This window comes from Rattus norvegicus, chromosome 12 (genome assembly GCF_036323735.1).
Source record: "Rattus norvegicus strain BN/NHsdMcwi chromosome 12, GRCr8, whole genome shotgun sequence".
Lineage (NCBI taxonomy): Eukaryota > Metazoa > Chordata > Mammalia > Rodentia > Muridae > Rattus > Rattus norvegicus.
This window is the reverse complement of record NC_086030.1, coordinates 49,026,637-49,052,832: the sequence shown is the minus strand read 5'-3', so window position 1 is coordinate 49,052,832 and position 26,196 is coordinate 49,026,637. Positions and strand designations below refer to the sequence as shown.

Below are 26,196 nucleotides of genomic sequence, written 5' to 3'. Positions count from 1 at the left end.
ATTGGGTTGACAAGAACCGGGGAGACTCACTTGAATGGGCAGCAGCGGCCGTGGGCTGGGGTCCTGGTCTTCGTGACTTGAGAAAGAGCGGCACCAGCACCCCTGACCCTCTGCTCCCTTGCTGTGTATGTAATATCATCGGCTGCCTCCTGCTCCTTCTGCCATGCCTTCCCATCAAGATGGACACTGTACCCCCTCAAGCTGTGAACCAGAACCGACCCTGAGACCACTGCTCTAAACTTGGCCGGATCCAGACTCTCCTGGAAGAAGTCTGTTGGGGATCGTCTTGTTTGTACTGAAGGATGAGGGAGGGCTGACCACGTGGGCACCACTCCCTGGCAGGGATCCTGGACTGTGTATAAAGGGGAAAGCGGGGCGGGCACCAGCGTTCTCTGCTCCTTTTTCTTTACTGGGAATGTGGCACAACCAGCTGCTTCAAGTGCCTGCCACCTTGTCTCCCCCACCATGATGCCCTGGAGCTGTGAACTAGAATAGAGCCCCTTCCCCCTTGTCAAGGTATTTTATCACAGCAACAGGAAAAGACGCTGGGAAGTGGGTCTTTCAGCCTCAGCGCCTAGACCCTAGCCAGAGGCGTTCTGGGTGTTGCCAGAGGAGACATTAGTGCAGTCAGGGAACTGGGGGAGATTCTATGAAGACAGATTCTGCTACACAAAGGGGAGTCCACTCTCTCCACCCTTAGGCCACTCTCTCATGGTGGGATATGCTTTGACTTTGCAGGGGGTACACTAAGGTTCTTTTTTTTTTTTTTTTTTTTTTTTGGTTCTTTTTTTCGGAGCTGGGGACGGAACCCAGGGCCTTGCGATTCCTAGGTAAGCGCGCTACCACTGAGCTAAATCCCCAGCCCCTACACTAAGGTTCTTAATTTTCTCTTCAAACTGTGCCAGCGACTCCAGGGGTGGCTTCAGCACAAGAAGCAAAAGCATATCCAGAGACATTCTGTCTTTAACACCAAATCCCCCAATTCCCTATATTGCTTTCTTCATCAAAATGAGGACCTGATGTCAGCCAGGAGCCCCATAGCCACAGAGGCTAGAGACCTGTGCCCAGCAAAACTCCAAGCAGCTCCCTAAAGAGGAAAACCCACTGGAGCTAAGTGGGCTGGTGGCCCTCCACCTTCTGCTAGGGTGACCTAGACATGAACTGACACCTGCCTGTGAAGGCCAAATCCTGCTGCTCCAGAATGGGAACCTGGCTCAAGCTCCCACTGTGCTCTGAGGCTTTAAAATAAGAAAATGGCCACTGGCAGGGGGAGGAGGGCAGCTACAGCTTCTGACTGATCCTCCACCACACAGCAGAGACGCCAGGAGCTCGCCCAGCTGGAATCCACCTCTTAAGTTGCACAGGCTCACCGGAGAAGCTGAAGGAGGAGGGCTGGCAGGAACTCAGGGACTATGGGTTTCCAGCCAGGACAGCTCAGCAATGTCAGGGAATGGGGCTCCACCAGAAGGGAGGCATGGGTCTGAGTCCAGAATCAAGGAAACGTCTACTCTCCCATTGCATGTGTGTGAAAACAGTCTGAGAAGTTTTTAACTAGGGACACACAGTCGTAAATGGCTGTCATGAGAATTTTCACCCTGGGTGGGGGTTAAAAGGACTAAGCAACATCTACTCCCCTCCCCCACCAAAGACAACTAGAATTGATCCCATCCAGGGCAACCAATGAGTTGATTAGGCTCACACAGAAACCAACAGGTGAAGGCTACAGGGAGGTGTGCGGGTGACATTAAGCCAGGCACACCCGGAAAGTCAGTTCTCAGCATGGATGATGGCTTCTCTGGGCTTCGAAGATGGAGACTCCTTCCTCTAGCCTTCCCCAGCACGTGTACCCTACACACTAGCCTCTCTCTGAGACCCCAAGGCCACAATTCAATCAGAGCAGAACCTGGTACAACTGGTTGGGAGGAATGGCTAGATACACAGGTGAGGGACCCATGACCTTGTGAGTCACACACTCAGGGTGAAAATGCTCATGGCCATGGGTATGGCCATACCAGCCTTTGTTTTCATACCAGCTGTCCTCATGTCCTGCTGTCCACATGTCCCGCTGTCCACATGTCCCGCTGTCCACATGTCCCGCTGTCCACATGTCCTGCTGGGAGGATCTTTGCAAGTGGGTATAGCACACCAATGAGAATGGTGGCTGTGACTTGGAGGGTAATACTGTACAACAGCAGCAGAGCTGGAATCCTGTCTCCAGAGTGTAGGTAGGGACAGACGATCCCAGCTCATCTGGCACTGTGAGACTGTCCTGCCTACTTCTACCCTTCCTTTACATCTTGGGATATAAATGTCTCACTGGGCGCTACTGTATCTTCAACGCCTCTCATATCTTTATTCTCCAATTGTTCTCAGGGAGAGTGTGTGTGTGTGTGTGTGTGTGTGTATGTGTGTGCAACGCCTCTCACACCCTTACTCTCCAATTGCATTCTCTCTCTCTCTCTCTCTCTCTCTCTCTCTCTCTCTCTCTCTCTCTGTGTGTGTGTGTGTGTGTGTGTAATACAAGTGTGTGGATGCCAAAAGTCAACCTGGGTCCTTAGGTCTCATGGTGGCTTGGATATGTATTGCCCATGGGAAGTGGCCCTATCAGGATGTGTTGCCTTATTGGAATAGGTGTGGCCATGTTGGAAGAAGTGTGTCACTGTGTGGGTGGACTTTGAGGTCTCCCTAGTATTCGAGTTCAGTCCAGTGTGGAACAGAGGCTCCCCTGGCTGCCTGCAGAAGTTAGTCTCTTTCTGGCTGCCTTCGGATCAAGATGTAGAACTATGCCTGCCCCATGCCATGCTTCCTGCCCTGGTGGTGGACTGAATCTCTAAAACTGTAAGCCAGCCACAACTAAATGATTTCTTTTATAAGAGTTGCCTTGGTCGTGGTGTCTCCTCACAGCAATAAAACCCTAACTAAGACAGGTACTATCTGTCAGGTCCAAAGGAAAACTCCAATTCTCCAAAGGCAGTCTGAATATCCAGAAATGGGCTCGTCCTGCACTACAGGAGGACTTCTGGTGGTTAAAAGCCAGTATCCCTCAGGAACTTGTGAAGCTGGTTCCTGTCTACCGAAAGAAGTCATTTCCCTTACCTCTGGCAAAAAGGGACTTACGGTGCTCCAGTTAAATAAACCTGTGGCACCCATCAGCCTATCAAGGTCCAGGCTAGCTTCCACCTTAGTCCCTAATGTACTTCAAAGTCCCAGGCTGGTCTGCTGGCCCTGCCCTCCTGGCAGCCACTCGCCCTCCTTGTAATCCAACTTTCCTTGATTTGCTGTAGTTACTGTCATTCTCACTATGTCCTCCCTGGTCTCTGTCCCTGGCTGCTCTTCTCCCCTCTAGCAAACAGTCCTGGCCATGTCTCCTTCTTTCTCTCTCTGCTCTGGACTCTTCCTGAAGCTTCCCCTATATCTACAATAAAACTTCCCACACCATGAAGCGGGTCATGTAGTCAGTTTATATACAATCTACCTGTTTTGAGACAATGTTTCTCATTGGCAGGGCTGGTGGGCCAGTGGGCCACCATGTTCTTCCATCTCTACTTCTCTAGCACCAGGATTCCAGATGTGTGGTGCCACATCTGGCCTTATGGACAGGTCCTTGTGCTATGTGGCAAGCACTCTGCCCACCACACCACTCCCAGGTCTGCTCTCTTTTTCTTTCTAGCTCCTTGTCTTAGGGTTTTACTACTATGAACAGACACCATGACCAATGCAAGTCTTATAAAGAACAACATTTAATTGGGGCCGGCTTACAGGTTCAGAGGTTCAGTCCATTATCATCGAGGTAGGAACATGGCAGCATCCAGGCAGGCATGGTGCAGGAGATGCTGAGAGTTCTACATCTTCATCTGGAGGTTGTTAGGTTGAGGTTGTTTAAACCCATACCTACAGTGACACACCTCCTCCAACAAGGCCACACCTCCTCCAACAAGGCCACACTCCCCAACAAGCCCCAACAAGGCCACACCTCCTCCAACAAGGCCACACCCCCAACAAGGCCACACCTCCCCAACAAAGCCACACCCACTCTAACAGGGTCACACCCACTCTAACAGGGTCACACCTACTCCAACAGGGTCACACCTACTCCAACAGGGTCACACCTACTCCAACAGGACCACAACTCTTAATAGTGCCACTCCGTGGGCTGAGCATATACAAATCACCACACCCCCTTGATTGAATCTTCAGTGTCCCAGCTTTGTCAGCAGATGAGCCTTTTACAGGTAGGGCCTAGAGGGAGGTCTTTAGATCACTAGGGGAATGTGGGACCCCGCCCTGTGGTTGTGAGGTGAGTGGTTTTGCTCTACAGTAAGCTTCAGTCATCATGTGTTCTTCCCAATCTAAGGCCTAAGAGCAGCATGTCCACCCACCATGGACTGAGGCTTCCTAGACACAAACCCAGACAGAGTATCCTAGGATCAGATCACTTCAGGTGTCAGTTACAGCAGAGAGAGCTGGCTAACACACAGGGAAGATTAGCTAACACAGGGGAGACTGGCTAACACAGGGGAGGCTGGCTAACACAGGGGAGGCTGGCTAACACACAGGAAAGATTAGCTAACACAGGGTAGACTGGCTAACACACAGGGGAGGCTGGCTAACACAGGGGAGGCTGGTTAACACGCTAACAGAGGAAGGAGCTCATGGATGCTGCAGCTCCAAGTCTCTACTGAGAGAATATTTCATGAACTAGTCATTCATAAAGCTTTCTGCTGCCCATGCTGACGGATCTGGCTTTCTTTTTGGAGTTTTAAAAGTGAGTTGTTTTAAGCACATTTGGTTGGGGTGTGTGTGTGTGTGTGTGTGTGTGTGTGCGTGTGTATGGTGTGCGTGTGTATGGTGTGCGTGTGTATGGTGTGCGTGTGTGTGGGGTGAGTGTGCAGTGTGTGTGTGGTGTCTGTGAATGTATGTGGTGTATAAGTGTGTATGTGGTGTGTACATGTGTGATGTGTTGTGAGTGTGGTGTGTGTAAGGTGTGTACATGTGTGTGAGTGTGTGGCGTGCATGAGTGTGTGTGCTGTGTTTGTATGTGGTGTATGTGTGTGTGTGTGGTATGTATGTTTGTGGGGTGAGTGGGCAGTGTGTATGTGTGGGGTGAGTGTGCAATGTGTGTGTGTGGTGTATGAGTATGTGTGGTGTGCATGTGTGTGAATGTGGTGTGTATAAGGTGTGTAGATGAGTGTGTGGTGTGCTTGAGTGTGTGTAAGATGTGTGCATGAGTGTGTGTGTTGTGTGTATATGTGTGTATGTGGTATGAGTGTGTGTGTGGTGTGCATGTGTATCTGACTGTGTATGTGCACACATGGCCAGCGTCATGGCTGCTGAGGGACTTGAATGTGAGGGATGCTTACTTGGGTCCAGGGGAGGGGAGAACTTCCTTGGTCACCTGACTAGAGAGAGGAGAATTTGCCCACGTCAGAAACATCATCTGCTCCCTCTGCCCTGCTGCAGCCTTCCTGCTTTTCCTGGGACCTCCCTGGGAGAGATGGGAAAGGTGAGGGAAGGTGACTGTTCCCATCACTCTGATGAGGGAAGGTAAGGGCTCCGCTGATTCTTCCCCAAGCCAAAAATCTGAGGTGGGGCATGCCTATAATCACAGCAGTTGGGAGGATCAGGAGTGCAAAGTCAGCTTCAGGCTGCCTATGTTGGATATAAAGGCTAGCCTGGGCTACATGAAACCTTGCCTCCTCTCCCCCACCGCTCCAGCTGCTTCCCAAATGCTGAGCACGGTGGCACCCATCTTTAATCCCAGCACTTGGGAGGCAGAGGCAGGGGAATGTCTTGAGTTCAAGGCCAATCTGGTCTATAGAGCAAGTCCCGGGCTAGCCAGGGCTACACAGTGCGTCAAAACAAAACAAAACAACATAAACAAGCGAATAATTAGACCCATGCTTATGTTTTTCTGCTCAGATATATTTGCTCTGAATAGTCATCTTGGCAAAGAACATTTACAAGACACTTGGGCAACGTTAAAAAGAGAACTCCTTGGGCAGGAGGAAGCCGCTCCCCCCACCCCATGCCCAACTCCAGGACACCAGGGAACACTGCACACAGACGTCATCGGCTGGTAAATTGAATAAATACGAGGCACTCGGAACCACAAGCGCACGCTCGGGAGGCACGAGGGAGGCGGAGGGGAATCTTGTGCTATACTCCACGCTGGTCAGTTATAAAAATAAATAAATAAGGGTCAGGAGGTCCGGACCTGGCTGTGCTAAAATACCCCTTCTGCACCGGCAAAATAAACTTTTATCTGACGGCCTGTCTTCCCCCATCTTGGGAAGCTGGGGGACCTAGCTGGAAGGCGCATGGAACTCTACACCGGTGACTGTGCTCATTGGCCACCTCCCTGGGCACAAGTGGGGCCGAAGCAGCCTCAGTCTTCCATGGAGATTACAAGGCTCTCTCTATCCACCCTGCCCCCTGCATATGAGACAGAGGATCTGATTCGGGAGGTGGGGCGGGGGTGGGAGTGGGAGGTCACAGGAAGCGGACAGAGTGGGGCTCCAGCCTGAAGATACCTCAAGCCATGTATATCTCCTCATAAAATCCTCCCTGCCATTTCTTGATTGTCCCAGAGGCTGCAGATCCTGGGGACAAGTTTAGACTAGGAGTGTTGATTTCCGCTGCACCCAGGATGCAGGTACGAAAGCTCAATGGGGGTCAGTGTGTGGATAAGCAGGTCTTGGTGTGAAGGTGGGGAGGGAATGTCCTCAGATCCAGCCCTGGTTCCAAGCTCTCCATCAAGGAACACAGACAAACCCTGCCATGGGCCAACCCCCTCGCTCATCCCTCCTCTGTCCTGAGTGAACAAAGTGCTTAGAGAAAACCCAACCTTGCTGAGCATGGCTCCTACCAAGTCCGAAGGCTTCTGAGCCCAGACCACCAGTGATGGTGGGGATGTCTCCCCGGGGGGGTGGGACAGGAAGGGTTGGGCTCTCATCAGGAGCTCCTGCAATCTCTTCCTGGATCTCCAGGGCACCTTCTTAAGAGAGATGCCCTTTCTTAAGAGAGTCTCTTGGCAGCGGAGAGAGAAAAGTCGGAAACACAGGGAGTTAGATCGTTAGATCGGGGACTCAGGCAGGGCTGAGTCAGAAGCTTCTGCCAGGGGCACGACAGAACAGGCCTCGAGTGAGGATACACAGAGACATGCTGGTAGCCCCTCCTGCAAGCCAGAGGTTCTTGGGTGGGGCACACAAACTATAAGGGGGCATCGGAGTCACCTCGGGAGATTGGGGGTGGGGGATGAGACCTGGTGGCTTGAAGGCAGGGGTGACGCTTGAAAACACCTGGGACTCTGAATGTGAGCAATGCCTATGGGGACAGCCTGCTTCAAGCCAGTCTGGCAGGAAGGTTCTGGAACACCTCCAAAGGTCCTTCCTTGCTGGGTGCAGAGGAAACCCCAAAGGCCTCTCCTGTACAGATGAGGAAGAAACAGGAAAGGAAGAACAGAGCCAGAGGCCACCTCTACCCACTCACAACCTCAACTCCCAAGAAGTGGGGAAATCCCAGACTTGGGCACTCTTTGGTCAAACAGGAAAAACGTAAGGCCAAGATGGGTTCTTCTCTACCCCACTCACTGCCCAGTGGCCAAGGATAAGAGCATGGCTCTCTGCACAGAGGTCCACGCTGGTCCACAGACGCCAGGGCCTTGTGCTGGGCTGCAGGAGGGAGGGAGGGGGCGGACGACAGCAGATCTTCACTTGTTCTCAATCAGAATCTGCACCTTATGCACGAGGTCCCGGGCAAGCTGCAGAATCTGCTTTGCATTGTGCCGCTCGGCCATTTCTGAAAGAGGAGAAACACTTGTGAGCAGCCTTGAGTGTAGGCCCCTGGGAGACAGGTCTGGCTCCTGATGTGGACTCTAGGGTATTCCTGCCACAAAGTGACTCTGGGAGGAGACATGCACCTGCAGACCTTGGCCTCCCCATCTGTGCAGCTAGGATTGTAACATTGTAAACAGGAAGGTGTTTTCACAACACCACCATGGAAACAAAGAGATGCTGCCTGGTGAGACCTTACCAGGGTCAGACTGTGCTAGGAGACCCTTCCCTGAAGGGAGAATGTCTGAATACTTTACGAAGCCCATGTCAGGCCGGGACACCATAGGAAACACCTGTAATAATCCCAGCATTGGGGAAGCTGAGGGAAGAAGGCTAGCCAGGATACATAACAAGACTTTGTCTCAAAACTAAAAGGTAAGACCAGGCATGTACCAGATTCTTAACGATTCTGCCAAAATGATCAAAGCCATGGATGGGGGAAGAGAGGGGAAGAAATAGGGAGAGCCACATAAATGCTAAGATCTTCAAAGCTTTGCACACAGAATAATCCAAAGCTTGACTTTATCACAGAGAAACCATTTCACAAAGAGAAAAAGAAGATAAAACAAAAAGCTAAGACCACAGTTCCTAAAGCAGCGCTGAGGAACCCCTAAGGGATCCTAGTGAGATCTCGAGGTCTCGGGGCATTGTGGGATTATGCGGTCACTTGGAAGAGATCTCAGCAACACTCTGAAGCTGTCAGCTCGACACACCTGCTGGCTGCAGAGAGTTCACCGTACATCTTCTAAGTTCTTCCAAGTGGTGTTCGGTCTAGACAATGTTAGGTTTTGGGGTGGGAGTGGGGCTGCTGGGATAAAAGCAAGGATGGTGTGAAAGTCTGAGGGAAGTGGGGGGTGGTGGGGTCGTGTGACCTCATCAGAAGGCAAAGCTGTGCACAGCCCGAACGGCGTGTGTATTCTAGAGCCAGGAACCACGTGAGGTGAGGGCTTCCCCTCAGGTTGCGTGTGCCAGAGACTTTCTGAGTAGTGAGGATGGGACAAAGGTGTCACATGGTGTGGACCTCCCTCCTTACCGTTGGGAACTTGGGCTGCTCTGGGTGCGTGTCTCGGAAAAGCTAGGGGTGTCCTGGACTGAGGAAGTTTGGAATGCTGAGGCAGGAGGATTGGGTTAAGATGTGGGTTGCTTTGGGCTTTCTGTCACATCTTCAAACTGAACCAACGACACTTAGTAAGTTATAAGATAGGTGTGTGACTGCACATTGAAGCCTTGAAAGAGAGTGCTTCAAAGAGATACTTTTTGAAAGAGTACATGCAACTGGATTCTGTGGTGGTAACAACAGAAACAGACGAGTGTGCAAAAGAAGGGGTGCACAAGGAGGGGAGGGGGCAGGGCCTGACATGGCCCAGGCTGGCCTTGAACTTATGGCCCAGGCTGTCCTTGCATTTAGCTATCTGCAGGGGATGACCTTGAACTTCTGATCAGTTAAGACTTTTTTTTTTCAAGTTTAATTCAGTTTTCTGAAGATTCATACGTGACTGCCATGTTTATATAATTCTACCCCTTGCTCTCCTCCTACAACTCCTCCTGTATCCTCCACCTTCCTTTCAAATTCATGGCTAAGAATAATTATTATTGCTACATATGTGTCTGTATATGTGTGTGTGTAAATGCATGCAACTGAGTCCATTTATATGAGAGCACATATACCCATATGATATGACCTCTTGGGACTGGGTATAACCTATTAGCGGGGCTCATCCTTGGGGGAGACTGATTCTTGCTTCCTCTCTCAGGGGCTTTTAAATGCCGGTAGCTCCTCACTCAGAAGTGTCGCCTTGGGAGATTTCTCCCACCCTTGTTGACTTGCCAGTGGGTGCTGCCTGGTTCTGATCTTGTGTAAGTGACCAAATCCTCTTAGATTTTATGGATGCAGCTTCCGTATCATGTAGAGCAGATGCTCTCTCACAGCAGACATCCTGGTCCTCAGAAAAAGCCTTTAACAAAATCCAGCATACCTTCATGTTTAAAGTCCTAGAGGGAATAGGGCTGGGGTGTGTGTGTGTGTGTGTGTGTGTCTGTCTGTCTGTCTGTCTGTCTGTCTGTCTGTGTGGGGATTATGTAACTCAACATAATAAAGATTCTGTGTGACAAACCCGCAGTCAACGTTGTCCTAAGAGGAGAAGAACTCAAAGCAACCCCATTAAAGTCAGCAAGAAGACAGCGCTGTCATCGATACAACCCGAAGAAGCCAAACTATTTCTCTCTGCAGACGGCATGATACTGTATGTGAAAGGAGTTAGAAAGTCTACCACAGAACCTTGAGAAATGGTCAGCACTTCCAGCAACGTGGTCGGAGGCAGAAGGAACTCACGGAACTGGTGCTCTTCCTGTAAGAGGATGACTGTACCGAAAGAGATCACAGACACACTCAATTCACGACAGCCTCGAAGAAGGTAAGATGGCCAGGAATAAACCTAACTGAACAGGCGAGGGGCCTCCACCATAAAAGTCTTTACGCCTCTGAACAAAGACCGAGGGGAGACTGGAAAACAGAAAGCCATGGATTAGCAGAATTAATACAGTGGAGATGAGAACTCCCTTAAGAGCATTTACAGATTCGGTGCAACCCCCAATCAAAATCCCCATCACGATCTTCACAGAAATAGAAAAAAACACCTCAAACTCCATGAGGAACCATGGAAGACCCTGGATAGCCAAAGCAACCTAGGTCAGAAAGGACAGTGCTGATGGGGTTAACATTCCGGGTCTCTGGATATATTACGGAACCATGGCCATAAAAACAGCTTGGTCCTGTCACAAAAAAGAAAGAAGTGGCACAAAAACAGAAGACCAGAGCGCTTGCAAATAACTTCTACTGACAGTTGATAAAGACACAAAAGCAGACATTGGAGTAAAGATGTCTTCAAACATCCTGCTGGGAGGCCTCATTGTTCACATGCTAGAAGAATGAAACTAGACCCCGTCTATCATCCCACACAAAACCTAACTCCATCGAACACCTTGTGCTGGATAGTTTTATGTCAACTTAACAGGAGCTGAAGTCATTCTCAATTAAGAAAATGCCTCCGTAAGCCTGGGCTGTAGGCAAACCTGTGGGGCATCTTCCTAATTAGTGATTGATGGGGGATGGTCCTGCCCACCGTGGTTGGAGCCATCCTGGCTGGTGGTCCTGAGTTCTGTAAGTAGGCTGAGCAAGCCATGGGAAGAAGTCAGCAAGCAGCACCCCTCAGTGGCCTCTACATCAGCTCCTGACTCCAGATTGCTGCCCTGCTTGAGTTCCTGTCCTGACTTCCTTTGATAGTGAACAGCTATGGACATGTGAGCTGAATAAACCGGTTCAACCTGAGGTTGCTCGCTCTGCGCTCTGCACGGTCTTTCTTCCAAGCAATAGAGATCCTAACAGAGTCAGACCTCAATGTGAAACATGAGACACTGAAGCTTCTAGAAAAAAAAAACATATGAGGTCCCTATAGGATGTCAGTGTAGGAAAAGACTTTGTGAATAGAGCTCAACTGCTTACAAATTAAGGCCAACAGTTGATAAGTGGGGTCTCACAGAACTGAGGAGCTCCCTTACAGCAAAGGAGGAAGAGGAAAGCTACAGAGTGGGATGGGATGTTTACCGGTAATCTACCTGGCAGAGAAGTAATGTCAAGAATATACAAAGAGCTAAAACAAACAAACAACAAAAGACTCGGGGAAAACAGACAACCCTACTTAGAAAAATGCGACTGAGAACTGAACAGTTCTCAAAAGGAGAGATACAAAGTGGCAACAAAAAAAAGTTCATTCTTAGCAATCAGAAAGATGTAGGTGTAGTTTCGTCTGCTCCCCCCACCCCTCACCCCTACTTCCCCCACCCTTGTCAGAATGGCAAAGAGCAGTGGGGCAACAGATAGAAATGCTGGCCAGGCTCACCCAAGGGTTGCTGGGAGTGCAAACTGGCCCAGATGCTCTAGAAACCATTGTAGAACATTCTCCAAACCTTGAAAAGAAATCTACCCCATGACTCAGATGCACCACTCCTTGGCATATGGTCAAAGGACTCAACAGCCTACTGTACAGAGACTGGCTGGGCCATCAAACACTGGCTGGGCCCTCAGACACTGGCTGGGCCCTCAGACAATGGCTGGGCCCTCAGACACTGGCTGGGCCATCAGAAAATGGCTGGACCATCAGACTCTGGCTGGGCCCTCAGACACTGGCTGGGCCATCAGACACTGCCTCAGTCATGCCCACTGCTGCTCTCTAATCCCAACAGCCAGGAAACAGCAGACCATCTATTACTGATGACAGATAATGCAAATATGATATCCTGATCATCTCAACTGTATTTCCAGGGTGGGAACTGAACTGCAGCTCTGCACTACCATGCCCCGTTTACATGGGTGTGACAGTGCCAGACTTCATGGATGCTAAACAAGTACTCTGGCAACCGGCTCACACCGGCTCAAGGTGTGTTTGTGTTGTGTTTGAGGACTGCACTGAATCCCGTGTGGCTTCCTGGTTCGTTTCTGGCACAGGTGAAACTCACAGTCTGCCAAAGTTGGTTTCTGAGTTTTGGCGCTGAACATTCCAGAAACGCATTAGGCAGTGACCGAAAGGAAGCTGGGAGATGGGCACCACTGTTTGGTGCCACCTTTGTTTGTAACCTTCCTTGGTAAATCAAAGAACAGTCCTAAATATAAAATTGTGGTAGGTGGCCAAAATCCAAAATTATCCCAAAAGAAAAAGATGACTTGAAAGGAATCTAGCAATGTTTCCAAGGTTGGGCACAAGGTGGGGTCTCTTGTTTATCTGGAACTTTCTTTAGTCTTTAAGTTTTGGGGTGAAGCCCAGGGCCTAGTGCTTGCCAGTGCTCTATGACAGAGCAGCCACCCAGCCCTGGCTTTTAGTATTTAATTAATGTTTAAGTGGGGTTGACAACAGCATTTGCTTCATGTTTACTGGGCCTCTTGTGGGCACAGCTACCTGTGAAGGACTTTTTCATAGCTCATCATTAATTCTCTAGACTTCCCTTGAGGGAGGAGGTGTTTGCAACACTGTCTCCCTGAAGAACTGAGACCCAGGGAGGCCATTTAGACAAGGCCTTTCCCAGAGGCCTGTTGGGGCCTCACCACTCCAAGAGCATCTCTGTGCCCAGGTTTTCCCTACTCATGAACTCCAGTGGGGTAGATCCTGGTGTTTCACAGATGATATAATAGACACTCAGAGATAGGGCATCCCCTTGCCAATGGGCAGAGCTGGGCAGAGCTGGCCAGTGGTGGAGCCAGGCATTGCCGCAGAGTCTCAGCCTGGAGAAAAATACACCTGGGGTGTGTGTTGAGATCTACCAGGTTCCTTGATAAAGCGCCAAGGGGGTACCAGGGACTGGGAAGACACTTGGTGAGTGAAGGCCCTTTCTGTGCTAGCAGAGGACATGGGTTCAGGTCCCAACACCCAAGTGTTAAATGTGCATCCCCACACTCCCGAATGACTGGGATCTGCCAAGCTGCTGCCATCAGGAACCTCTAGAGAGCCCCACCTCTGGGGAGCTTCCCTAGGGAGCCCTGCCCCTAGGGAGCCTGTTCCAGGCTGGGGAGTCCAGTTCCTGAGGAGCCTTGTTCCTGGGGAACCCCACCTCTGTTCCGGGGAGCCCTGCTCCCAGGGAGCCTCATCCCTGGGTGCCCCGCCCCTAGGGAGCCCCGCCCCGGGACATCCCACCCTGCTCACGCCCCTTGGTACCATTGAAGAACTTGATGATGTCGGTGAAGTCCATATTGTTCTCCAGGATGATGTCTCGGTAGACCTCCACCAGTGCCAGCGCGATGAACAGCACGTAGTGGGCGGAGGACACGTGCTTAGCCGCCCAGATAGTCTCCCACACGGAGAAGACGTCATCATAGACCAGTTCTGCGGGACACAGACACACATGCACATATGTAGGAGCTGGTCCAGGACAGAGTGCAGGGCCTGTCTTTCCTAGTCCTCCTTGCACGCATCCTAGTTCCCTAGCTGACTGTCCCAGACCAGGCAGAACCGTGGCTGGGGAGGCTGGAGACCTGGACCCTGCTGCCTGACCCCGAGTTTCCCCATCTGTGGCCTGGATCTAAGGTTCCTGTGTGAAGAATCTGAGCATAAGTGGGTTTGACTGGCAGGGGCCTGTCCCTGCCCTGCCCTCTGCTACTGTCCTTTCTCTGTCTCCAGGGGCACGCACCAATGGCTCTCAGCGACCTGTACATAACATAAGCAAGCTCGCTGCTGCCTCAGCCTAGCACAGAGATGTTAGAGTCCTTCCGCCAGTGGTTCTCAACCTTCCTAAACGCTGTGACCCCCCCTTTTTTTTTTAAAGAAGCATTTATTTACTTTATGTGCGTATTGCTGTCTTCAGACACAGCAGAAGAGGGCATCGGATCCCATTACAGATGGTTGTGAGCCACCACGTGATTGCTGGGAATTGAACTCAGGACCTCTGGAAGAGCAGTCAGTGCTCTTAACCACTGAGCCATCTCTCCAGCCCTGCTGTGACCCTTTAGTACTGTTCTCCATGTTGTGGTGATCCCCCAACCATAAAATTATTTTCATTGCTTTGTAACTGGCATTTTGCTACTGTTACAAAACCTAATGTAAATATCTGATATGCAGATGTATTTTCATTGTTGCAAATTGAACATAATTAAAGCATAGTGATTAATCACAAAAGTATGTAATTATATGTTGTGAAATATTTATCGGTAGTTACAAATGTGAAACTTTGTCTTGAAGCATGGTGTAGCACAGGTAACAGTGTTAATATAACAACACCAAGTTACATATTTTGCAACAGTATGCCTATCGGTGCCAGTGCTGACATCTGCTTCTTCAGTTCCCCAGACCATAGGAAATGCATGTTTTCAGATGGTCTTATGCAACCCCTGTGAAAGGATTATTTGACAACCCCCTGGGGGTTGTGATCCACAGATTGAGAACCACTGCCTTAGGAGCAAGGCTACCAAATCCAGTAAGCTGGCTTTAGCTGCAACTTTTCATTCACCAGCCAGGAGCTGTGGGCTGGGGCTGTGTGCCTCCAGCCTCTCTGCACCTCAACTTTTCATAGGGCCAGCTGGTCATGGTAAGGTACCAGAGATGAGATGAGCAATGGCGCTACACAGTGTAGGGCAAGTAGTCAATACCACCACACACGCCAGGTGTTCCTGGACCCATCCCAGGTTAGCACAATAGCACATGTTCGGAGGCGACACCCCAGTCAGGGGTGATGTGTGCTTGAAGTCACCACAACTCATGAGTTTGGGGTCTGTACTAAACAGAGAGGCAGATGGGAGGGACCTGTCCCCAGAGATGGATGCAGTCAAGCTTGGACCCTGGCTTCCCGCTCCCCTACCCATTGGTAGCTTCCTATTGGACTTCTTAGTTTCTTCACCTGTGAAACAGGAGCACACGTGTACGTGTGCGTGTGTGTGTGTGTGTGTGTGTGTGTGTGTGTGTGTGTGCGCGCACGCGTGCTTGAGCGTGCCTGTGGAGGCCTGGTATGGATATCATCCTCTATCAATCTCCACCTCCAGAGCTCAGCAATGCGGCTGGGTGGGCTGGCTGGCCAGGAAGCTCTCGTGGCCAGCTTGCATCACAGTGCCTCCCCACTACTGTACCACAGACACGCATGGCTGCACTTGGCTTTTAAAATTTCTTCAATTCTACCCATTATAGTGTGGGGGTCAGAGGACAACTTGTGGGAGTCAGTTCTCTCTTTTAATCAAGTGGGTCCCAGGATCAAACTCAGGTCATCCAGCCTGGTAGCAAGCAAGCACCCTTACTGTCTCACTGGCTGCCATACCTGGCCTCTTATGTGGGTGCTGGGGATTTGAACTCAGGTCTTCCTGTTTGTGCAACAGCACTTGAATGACTGAGCGGTCCCCCATATCCCGAGGCCAGGATTTCATGGCCCCTACTGCACAGTCACTTTTTGATAAGGCTTGTTCCAAGATAGACAGATGCCCTTCCCTCGGGTGTCCTGTCAGCCTCCCCCTCCCACTCATCGTCACCCAAGAAATTCTACTACAAGGAGTCTGGGGACAAGACGGAGTCTGTACCTCGTTTGAAATCTAGCAGGAACCAGCGATAGCAGAAGTAGAAGTGGGTGTAGTCGCCGTTCTGATGCATCAGCTCGAAGAGCTCAGAGTCCAGGATCTGTCGGAGGGAGGGCAGGTCTGTCAGTCCCCTGGGAAACGGATGGCCCAGAGGGGACAGCAGGATCCACGACCCTGCATGCCGGTCAGCCCTCAGCAGCCAGGTACAGTTAACAGTGAGCAAAGGGCACAGACGTCTCTCCAGAGATTTTTTACAGTGTCCAGCCTACGGCTGGTTCAACGTCAGGGGCAGCAAGTCAGAGAATGAGAGACAACCTTGCACTCACTGAGATGGCTAAAGCCAAAGTGACAGACAGTAACAAGTGTTGGCAAGGATTCAGAGAAAACAGAACTCTCCTGCATGGCTGCTGGGAATACAGAGCCATGCAGTTGCTGCCTCTACTTCCCCAGCAGTGGGCTTAAAAGGCACACCAGGCTCGGCTTTCACAAGGTGCTGGAGATCTGAACTCTGGTCCTTTATCTTGTGCTAGGCTGTCTTTTTTCCTCTCTCTATGTCTCTGTCTTTGGTGTGTATGTTTGTATCTGTGGTGTGTGTGTATATGTGTGGTGTGGTGTGAATGTGTATGTGGTGTGTGGTAAATGTGTTTATGCTGTGTAGTATGTGTGTGTGTATGGTATGTGTTTGTGTGGTGTGTATATACATGCTTGTTGTGTAGTATGAGTGTGTGCATGTGTGCACTGTGTGTGGTATATATGTGTGTGTGGTATGGAGTGTGTGTGTGGTATGTGTGTTGTGTGTGTGTGATGTGTGTATGTGTGTTGTGTGTGTATAGTATGTGTGTTGTGTGTATGTGTGTTGTGTGTGTATAGTATGTGTGTTGTGTGTATGTGTGTTGTGTGTTGTGTGTGTATAGTATGTGTGTTGTGTGGTATATAGTGTGTGTGTGCACTATGTGTGGTATATGTGTGTGTGTGTGGTATGGTGAGTGTGCATGTGCATATAGGTGTGTATGTGGGGGGTGTTTATGATATGCAGTATGTGTGTACACATGCGTGTGTATCAGAGGACTGTGTCAATTCTTTCCTCATACCTGTGGGCTCAAGTGCTCAGGCTGAGGCCTTCGGTTTTGGTAGCGGTCACTTTTACCTCACAGGCCCCAATTCTTCTACCTTTTGTATGCAGAATACCTGGTGGCTTTTTTGATCCCATTGAGGCAGCAGCAAGGGCTGCCTTGGGCTTGAGCAGGATCCCCCTACACCACCCAGAGCTCCGGCCTGCGTGGATTCTCCTGCAGAGCCCAGCCTGGCTGCTGGGCCTGCCTCTTGTGGATTCTGACTGGCAGCTGGGGGAAATGCAGACCGAAAGAACACTGAGATTTCATCTTACCTCGATCAGCATGGCTAAGATAAACAAACCAGCCAGCCAGAGTTGGAGAGGGACTCGGTGTTGGTGGGAATGTAACGCAAACCCACCTCCGATGGAAACTAGTGTGGAGAATCTCAAACAGCTAAAAATACATCGAACTCATGGCCCAGCTGCTCCACACCCTGGCTTTGCCTGAAGGACTCCACACCTGACTCTGCTGGCATTTGTCCGGCCATGTCTGCTGCTGCTCTACTTACAACAGCTAGGATGTGGATACAACCCAACGTCCTTCGACCAACAAACTGACAATGGAAAACGCCCCATATCCACTATGGGATGCTGTTCAGCCCGACAGAAAAAATGAAATCATGAGCTTTGGTGGTCAATGGATGGAACCAGGGGAGATCACATTGAATGACCCAGACTCAGACAGACATATGCTCTCTCTCTCAGTTGACCCTCCTAGCTCCAGAGCTCCAGATGTGAGACCACAGCCTCGGTAACTACAGAGAAGGAAGGTAAAGGGGACCATTGCCAGGGTAGGGAGGACAGGGAGAAACAGAGAGGGGAGTAGTGGGGTACAGCTGATCTGAGAGGGGGTGGAAACGGGGGCCTCCAATTAGGGATGGGAAGGAGGTAAATGCAGAAGGGGGTAAAGCGAGAGCAAGGATATCTGAAAAAGCTGTACTGCGTCATGCTATCCGTTATGAATGAACGATTAACCAGGCGCTTCTGTGTGCAAGCACTCTGAGAGCTAAGCCATACCCTCAGCTGCCCACCTTGTATCCACCCCCCAAAGTCAGAGCAGGACATGAGGTCCTACCTGGATCAGAGACCTCATGTTGGCGAAGTGTGTGTCCATGGCGCCTCCATGGGGGAAGTTTTGGTTCATCCTCTTCATGAGTTCTGTGAAGCAACTGAAGGCTAGGGCCTCTGGGGGCAGCACAAGACATCAGGTTAGTCATGCCATGGCCTCAGGCACTGGAGCTCCTGAAGAGGTAAGTGTCAGGCCCACAACAGGGTCCACAGCCACTCTAGAGGCAGGCAGCCAGGAAGGGCCCAGCAAAGGCCACTTCCTCAGATGCTTGCCAACCCTTAGTGGGTCACGGATCTTGCCTTAGAGCCACTGGGGAGAACAGCTCCTTCAGACGCAGATGCTCCTTTTAAAGATCCCCACTGGCTGTGACACAAAGCCCACACTGCTTTGTTGGTACTCATCTTATTCTTTCAGAAATTCTACCCATTCATGGAATTTTCAAGTCTGCGAGTTCAAAACTCACCATCAATCTAGCAAGGGCTTTGGTTGCCGGTCTGTAAAGAAAGGCCAAACTCCTTTGGCAAATGCTGCCTAGAATACCTGTTTACATCGATCAAGAAAGCATTTGAAAACCTATGTGGAAAAAGGTAATTTTTTCCTGTTTCCCTAAGTAACGTCGGGAGAAGAGAGGCCACTGAGAGGCAGTCTTTCATGGAGCCGTGCCTCAGTTGTTCCAAGACTTCTTTATCCCCTCAAAACCAGTGCCACCTGTGACACTCTTGTGGTTTACCAAACTTGGTTGCCAGCTTGGGCCCACGCCGTGGACCAGGTTTTTTTTGTCTGTGCTGTCTGAGAGGAAACACTTTTCAGAGGACTTCACGCAGACGAGGCTGGTTTGGTTCCTCGACTGACCAGTATCGACTGTCCCAGCAAAGACACGAGTGTTCACTTGAACACTTGCTTCTGAGGGTTCTGCCATCCTGGGGCTTTCTGGGGATGATTTCAAGTGCATTCCTTGTGTGTAGCGTGAGGCAGGGGTCTGCCATGCTTTGCATGTGGGTTTCCGGTCACTGTGGTAGCAATAGGTTAAATGCGACAAAACGAGTTTATGGAGTTGAAATGAGTCTGAACTCTGGTCAGTCAGCAGAACATTAACTGCAAATGTTTCTTTTCAGACTCTTAGCTTCAGTTCAGCACCTATGTGCAGGCCCTCCTGGAGGCAATGTAACACTCTGTCTCTGTCTCTCTGTCTCTGTCTCTCTGTCTCTGTCTCTCTGTCTCTGTCTCTCTGTCTCTGTCTCTCTCTGTCTCTGTCTGTCTCTGTGTCTCTCTGTCTCTGTCTCTCTCTCTGTCTCTCTGTCTCTCTCTGTCTCTGTCTCTCTCTGTGTCTCTGTCTCTCTGTGTGTGTGTGTTTGTGTGTGTGTGTGTGTGTGTGTGTTTGTGTGTGTGTGTGTGTGTGTGTGTGTTTGTATAACTTGTGGTAATTGTTTCTCTCCTTTTGCCATGTGAGTCCCAGGGACCAAACTCGGGTCCTCAGGCTTGGTGACAACGCCTTTACCTACTGAACCACCCTGCCTCTGCACCTGGGCATTTTGCTGGGGCTTTCAGAATCTGCAGACAGTACAGAGGACAATGCTCCTTGCCAATGTCTAGCCGTGGTCGGAGACAGCCCCCTCTTTAGGTTTCCTCCCTTCTGTCCAACAATGTTTTGTGGTGTTTAACGTGTAAACCGGACCCTTTAGAGGTATTAAAAATGTGTTGGTCTTCGGGAGACATCACACGTGGAGTTGCCTGCTTAATTTCACGTTGGGATTGTTCAGCTCAGCTGTGTAGACATACAAGCTTTCTGCTTACTGGTCTTGCTTTCTACAACCCTGGCAAACCCACTTGTGTTTTCTTATTCTTTGGATTTTTCCCCATTAAGTCATATTATCTGCATAATAACTGGGACACCATCGATAATTGTAGTTCCTTTTCAATTGTTCTTCCTTTTTCTGTTTTTGAAAAAAGATTTATTTATTTATTTTATGTGAGTACACTGTCACTATCTTCAGACACACCAGAAGAGGACGCCAGATCCCATAACAGGTCATTGTGAGCTACCATGTGGTTACTGGGAATGGGACTCAGGGCCTCTGGAAGAGCAGTCAGTGCTCTTAACCACTGAGCCATCTCTCCACCCTTCCCCCTGCCCCTTTTTTTCTTTTAACATTTTGGGACACCATCAAATTCACTTTGGTCAAGGATAACTTTGAACCTCTGACCCTCCTGCCTCTGCCTCCTGAGAGCTGGGACCACAGGCAGAGCCACCACACCCACCCTGCCTGCGTCTTTTACAGTCAAGTCCTGGCTTACAATGATTGATGCTTGGATATTGAACTGCCCTTGAATTCCTGGGATAAGCTCCACTTGGTCACTCAGTGTAATCTTTTATATCTTGTTGTGTTGAGTTTGCTGATTTTTTTTTTGGAGACTTTTTGCCTTTATATTCATGAGAGGTACACGTCTGACATTTCCCTATAATAATTCTGTCTGATGTAGACATCAGGGCGAGTGTAAGGTGCCTGGCCTTATGTGAGAGGCTGGCATTGCCAAGTGAGCTGGTAACATCTGGATTATCTTGCTTTTCTTTTTCGTCTCTTTCCTTCCTTCTTCCCTCCACCCACTCTCTCCCTCCCTTCATTTAAGAAAGAGCCCTTGGGGGTTGGGGATTTAGCTCAGTGGTAGAGCGCTTGCCTAGGAAGCACAAGGCCCTGGGTTCGGTCCCCAGCTCCGAAAAAAAGAACCAAAAAAAAAAAAAAAAAAAAAAAGAAAGAAAGGAAGAAAAAAAAAGAAAGAAAAAAAAAAAAAGAAAGAGCCCGTGGAGGAGTCTTCTTCAGTCTGACACCATTCGGTAGACCTCATCCTAGGACACCGTCTGGACCAGTTTTACTTTGTTCTCATTCCTGGTCAAGCAGTGGCTCAGCCAGGTGGGTCACAGTGCCAGGCACGGTGGGACACAAGGACATCTTGCACTGCTGGGGCTGGGAGATGTCCACCAGGCAGGCCTGCTGTGTCTCCATCCTGGCCCAGTCCATGATGACACAAGGTGAGGCTGACCCTTCCCTTCCTACGGGGCGCTGGGGGGAGGGGGCACACTCACCGTCATCCAGGATGACCAACAGCGGAGCCAAGAGGTCACACATGCCCTGGACATAGCCAATCTCGATGTGCTGCCAGATGTAGCTGCAGGAGAACCCGGGCATATTGAGTGTGCCACGCCCTGCATCCCCACACAGCCTCCCCTCTCCTGGTCAGCTTCTCTGCCCACTCCTTGCTGCTTTCTCCCAGCCTGCCCTCCAAACCTCAGCCTGATGGCCACCCTCAGTGTCACCATACATCCTAGGTGCAGCCATCAGAGCCAACCTGTCCAAGCAGGCATCACGGAGCACAGGACTCTGCAGGTGCCCCACCAGCCTGGGGTGCTGTCATGGGTGTATGGGATCAGAGTGTCATCCACCCCTCCACTCAGTCCCATACATCCCTTCCAAGTGCTTCTTATTCTCTGGCTACTGGAGGCAGTCACTTTACACAGATGAGTGAGTGACTCAGAGATTTTTCCCTACTGATCCTGTCAGAAATCTGGATCAGTCCTCCTGAGAAATAGCTCTGGACCTCTGGGCCTCGACAATATACCCAGCCCTGTATGCACCTCGAATCTTTGAGTCTTTCAAAATGATCGTGTGAAGTTAAGTCTCATTAAGAACACATTTCTCAGGGGAGGAGGTGGAGGCACAGAGAGGCAACGGGTGTGTGCAAAGTCAGTGTGATAGTTCTGTCACGCTGGCTGGTGGAGCTGCCTAGGGGAGGGTGGGGAACTGTCTTGATTACATATTAATCGATATAGGGAGACCCAGTCCACTGTGGGTGGCTCCATTCCTTAGGCAGGGAATGCTGGACTGTGTAAGTATAGAAAGAGCTAAGCATTAATTAGTATGTATGGGTCGGGGGGAGGGGTTGTCTTTAACTGTCTATTGTAGCATCAAGTGTGAGCCCCCAAGACCTGGAGTCTGCAGGTAGCTCCTGGGACCCTGAACCCCCCCCCCCCCCAGTTAATCCTGACTGGTGAATAACGATGCTGACAGCTAATAGCTGGGCAGAAGAGACATAGGTGGGGTTGAGGTTTCCTGGGCTTGGAGGAAGCAGGAGAAGAAGGTGCAAGAGGATAGGAGAGGGGGTTGGGGATTTAGCTCAGTGGTAGAGCGCTTGCCTAGGAAGCGCAAGGCCCTGGGTTCGGTCCCCAGCTCCGAAAAAAAAAAAAAAAAAAAAGAACCAAAAAAAAAAAAAAGAGGATAGGAGAGCCATAAAAATGTGGCTCTGTGGGTTGGCCAATTGGAGCTAAGAGCAGCCTGGATGAAACACAGTAAGTAATAACGATGTTATCAATAGGAAAGCAGACTCTAACAGCATGGAGTGTAGGCAGCTACTCAGCTGCACTGGCTGGTTTTGCGTGTCAACTTGACACAAGCTGAAGTTATCACAGAGAAAGGAGCCTCAGTTGAGGAAATGCCTCCATGAGACCCAGCTGTAAGGCATTTTCTCAACTAGTGATCAAGGTGGGAGGATCCAGCCCATTGTGGGTGGAGCCATCCCTGGGCTGGTGGTCCTGGGTTCTATAAGAAAACAAGCTGAGCAAGCCAGGGGAAGCAAGCCAGTAAGTAACACCCCTCCATGGCCTCTGCATCAGCTCCTGCTTCCTGACCTACTTGAGTTCCTGTCCTGACTTCCTTTGGTGATGAACAGCAATGTGGAAGTGTGAGCTGAATAAACCCTTTCCTCCCCAACTTGCTTCTTGGTCGTGATGTTTGTGCAGGAATAGAAACCCTAAGACATCAGCCATTGTGCTGCTTAAGGCTTATTAAAAATATAAAGTCTGTGTGTGTGTGTGTGTGTGTGTGTGTGTGTGTGTGTGTGTTTATGTTTTAATCTGGAACTCAGTAACCAAAGATTGGCAGGGTTTAAATAATTTCTATAACATGCATAGCTTTGTTTTCTCTCCGCCTTTGATTTTAAATTTGTCATATTTCACTCCTGGTATTGTGAATGAAAGAAACCTCCAGGTTGGTGTGGTATCATCAACAGGGACACAAAGGGGGTTACAGCTGGGGATTTCCTGTAGATCAATCTTCCCCACAGCACCCCATCCTTAACCTCCATCCTGGATATCTTCTGTCCCCTCCACTTCCCATTTCCCACCCCTCCATCATCCCACCCCCTCCTCTCTTCCCTATTTCTCCATCTCTTCCATTAGTCCACCTTCCCTTTCCCTGTATTCTGTGTACTCTATTACCTCATCCCTCTTCCTGCACTCTCCTCATCCCCTCCCCTCCCCCATGCTACTCCTCCCCATGCCACCCCTCCCCTCCCCCTCCCACCACACAACCCCCTCCCTCCCCCTGGTCGGAGTGCACCTGCACATGATGTTCCTCAGCTTCTCCAGGTTGGCGGCTGTGAAGTACCAGTAGCTGCGGTCGCACCTCTGCACGTCTTTCTCGATGCGGTGCAGGTTCACCGTGTACAGGTCCAGTAGCTCTGGCTGTGGGCGGCAGGAGGAGGAAGAAGGGGACACTGACCCCCGAGCACCACTCCCAACCCTCACCTCCCAAATGCTCACTCTGGAGTTGGATTCGTTCTCTTTGTTTCCTGAGAAAGCTACGTTGACTTTGTGGGATGGAAGAGTATTCTTTTGAGACTGGGTCTCATGATGTAGCCCAGGCTCATAATCCTGCCTCAACACCCAGAGTGTTGGGGTTACAGGCAGACATGTGTGCTTTTACATCCTATGCACACATATACACAGAGAAAGAAAGAGAGAGAGAGAGAGGGACAAAGAGACAAAGAGACAGAGACAAACAGAAACAGAGAGACAGAGAAAGAGAGACACACAGAGAGAGACAACGACAGAGAGACAAAGAGAGACAGAGAGAGACAGAGAAAGAGACAAAGACAGAGAGACAGAAAGACAAACACAGAGAGACAGAGACAGAGAAAGATAAACAAAGACAGAGAAACAGAGAGAGACAGAGAGACAGACAGACACTGACAGAGCTGTATCAGAGACAGAATATTAAACAAATACATTTAATGCATTTAAAGATGATACCAATCTGCCACCTCAGTGCTCAAGAGACTACAGCAGGAGGATGGCTGTCAGTTTGAAGCTGGGGTTACAGAGTGAACTTAAGGCCAGCCTGGGGTGCATAATGACCCTCTGTCTAAGACATGAAATTAAAAAAAAAAAAAGACACCAAAACTAGAGGCGGGAGCCTTGGTACGGAATCTGCGTTCCTTTGCTTTCAAGACTTTACTGGCTGAGCTACGTCCCCAGTCCCTAAAATGGGATCTTAAAAGTTGGTGAAAGGGAGAAAACTCAAGCTTTAGTGGATAACTGTTAAGCTTCCCCAACACTGAAGACAGACTTAGAGTCTTTGAAGGGCGGGTGCTCCTTGCCTTGGGTTACTGTGAAGAAACTCAAATGTTACAGTAAAGTAAGTTTAAAAAAAAAATGTGCGGCCTGTACCTAACCTATGAGCATCAAGCTGAGGGCAGAGTGCCCCGCAGAGAGTCTGAAGCCCCCTTGACATGGCGTGGCCCAGGGAGGCTTCAGTCGTTGCCCTCTCTCTACATGGAGAAATCATATCTCATATGCTAGTGCAGGGAGAGTTCTGAATGTCATATTTAAACTTTGCTTCCTATAGAATACATTTCTACCATGGTAGAGTTGAAAACAGGAGTATAACTATCAAATTTGAGGGGACATCTGTACTGAGCAAACATGGCGGCCAGGCGGCCCTGTACCCAAGGAAAGGACATGTCAGGAATGGGGGGGGGGGATGTTACTCAGGGTGAATATGGATGAGGGATCTTCTGAAAAGATTCTTCAGCAGCTGAGAGATGGCTCAGTCAGGGAAGTGTCTGGCAAGTGTGAGAACCCAATTTCAGTCAAACACACACCCCCCACCCCCGCTGCCAGCAGCCATGTAGAAAGCCAGGCCTGGAGGCACATGCTTGTGCTCCGGAACTGAAGAGGGGGAGATAGGAAAATCACTGGGGCCTGCTGCCCGGCTGGACAGCCTGATGGATTGGAGAACTGCAGGCCAATGAGAGGTGCTGTCTCAACAACAAAAGATGGTTTCTGAGTACCCAAGAGCGTCTCATGGTGCTCACAAGTACCCCCATAAGCACACAAAGGTCCCCACACCCGATAACACCGGATACCAAAGACACAGAGAAAGAAGAACCATGGAGTAGACCTGTGTGACTGTCACATGGGATGGGAAATGTAGCATGTGTTCCCACAAAACAAGGCTGTCAACTAAGGAAGAAGGAAAGATGCATCTGAGAGAAGGCACTGGGGCCCCCTGGGGCCCGCCCACCTCCCAGCTTCTGCACTAGAGATTCGTAGCCATTCTGAGTAACAGGGAGGGCTCGTGTCTCAGTATTTCGACCTCTCCTCGTACTCCTTCTGCCCTGCGACCTCTCTGTCTCTGCCCACTCTGATGCCAGCCAGCGATGCTGCACGGGTGGCTGCAGTGATGTCACCGAGCCAGGCAGAGCAGAGGCCCCAAACACACAGGGGCACCTCAGCTCTCTCTGCTTAGCGTCTACCTTTGCCATGGATACACACCCAGGTTAGCCTGCCAGAGGATGAAACGCAGACAGCCCCCCCCCCCGGTATCCCACCCCGTCAGCAGACGTCAGAATGAGCCGTGCCCTGTCCAGTTTGGGACAGAGCTTCCTGGCTTCCCCACAGGCTGGGAGGTGCGTGTGCAGGGCACCGTGCTGAGGGGTGAAGGTCGCTGACTTTGGCTAACCGCTTGCCACAGAGCATGGAAGTGGAAGCCGATGACTGGCAGATACATCATGGTGAAAGTGAGTCTCCCTTACACTGTTCTGCTGAAGCCCGTGAAGGCAGAGCCCAGCCTTAGCCACCAGAGGCCAAGGTCATCTCCAAGGAGGCTCCAGAGAACAGCCAGGGAGCTGAGGCTCTTGACAGTGGGGAGGGGGACTTGTTCCAGCCAGGAGAAGTGATGGAACCAGACTGTAGGATGATGTCATTTATGCAGGTGAAGGCAGGTACAAGATAGAACAAGGCCTGTCATTGGACGAGAAGGAAGGATGGGCGGGAGAAAAGTTTTAGAGAGGAGGAGAAGACTGG

The 26,196-nt window shown here is 50.3% G+C and overlaps 1 protein-coding gene across 7 annotated transcripts in view; it reads right to left on the bottom strand.

Annotated features, from left to right (window-relative positions):
- Positions 1-3,722: 3,722 nt before the first annotated feature.
- Sgsm1 (small G protein signaling modulator 1) overlaps positions 3,723-26,196 on the bottom strand; it is a 79,533-nt gene continuing 57,059 nt past the window's right edge. For 6 of the 7 annotated variants that reach the window (XM_039089276.2, XM_063271225.1, XM_063271224.1 and 3 more), the window contains 6 exons: positions 23,450-23,574; positions 21,142-21,224; positions 18,066-18,175; positions 15,880-15,976; positions 13,538-13,705; positions 3,723-7,797 (listed from right to left, as the gene is read on the bottom strand). In XM_039089276.2, the coding sequence (XP_038945204.1) occupies positions 7,709-7,797; positions 13,538-13,705; positions 15,880-15,976; positions 18,066-18,175; positions 21,142-21,224; positions 23,450-23,574 (672 nt within the window). In that variant the 3' untranslated portion in view covers positions 3,723-7,708. The remainder of the gene's footprint in view (positions 7,798-13,537; positions 13,706-15,879; positions 15,977-18,065; positions 18,176-21,141; positions 21,225-23,449; positions 23,575-26,196) is intronic. The other variant, NM_001105937.2, reaches the window with a different exon arrangement.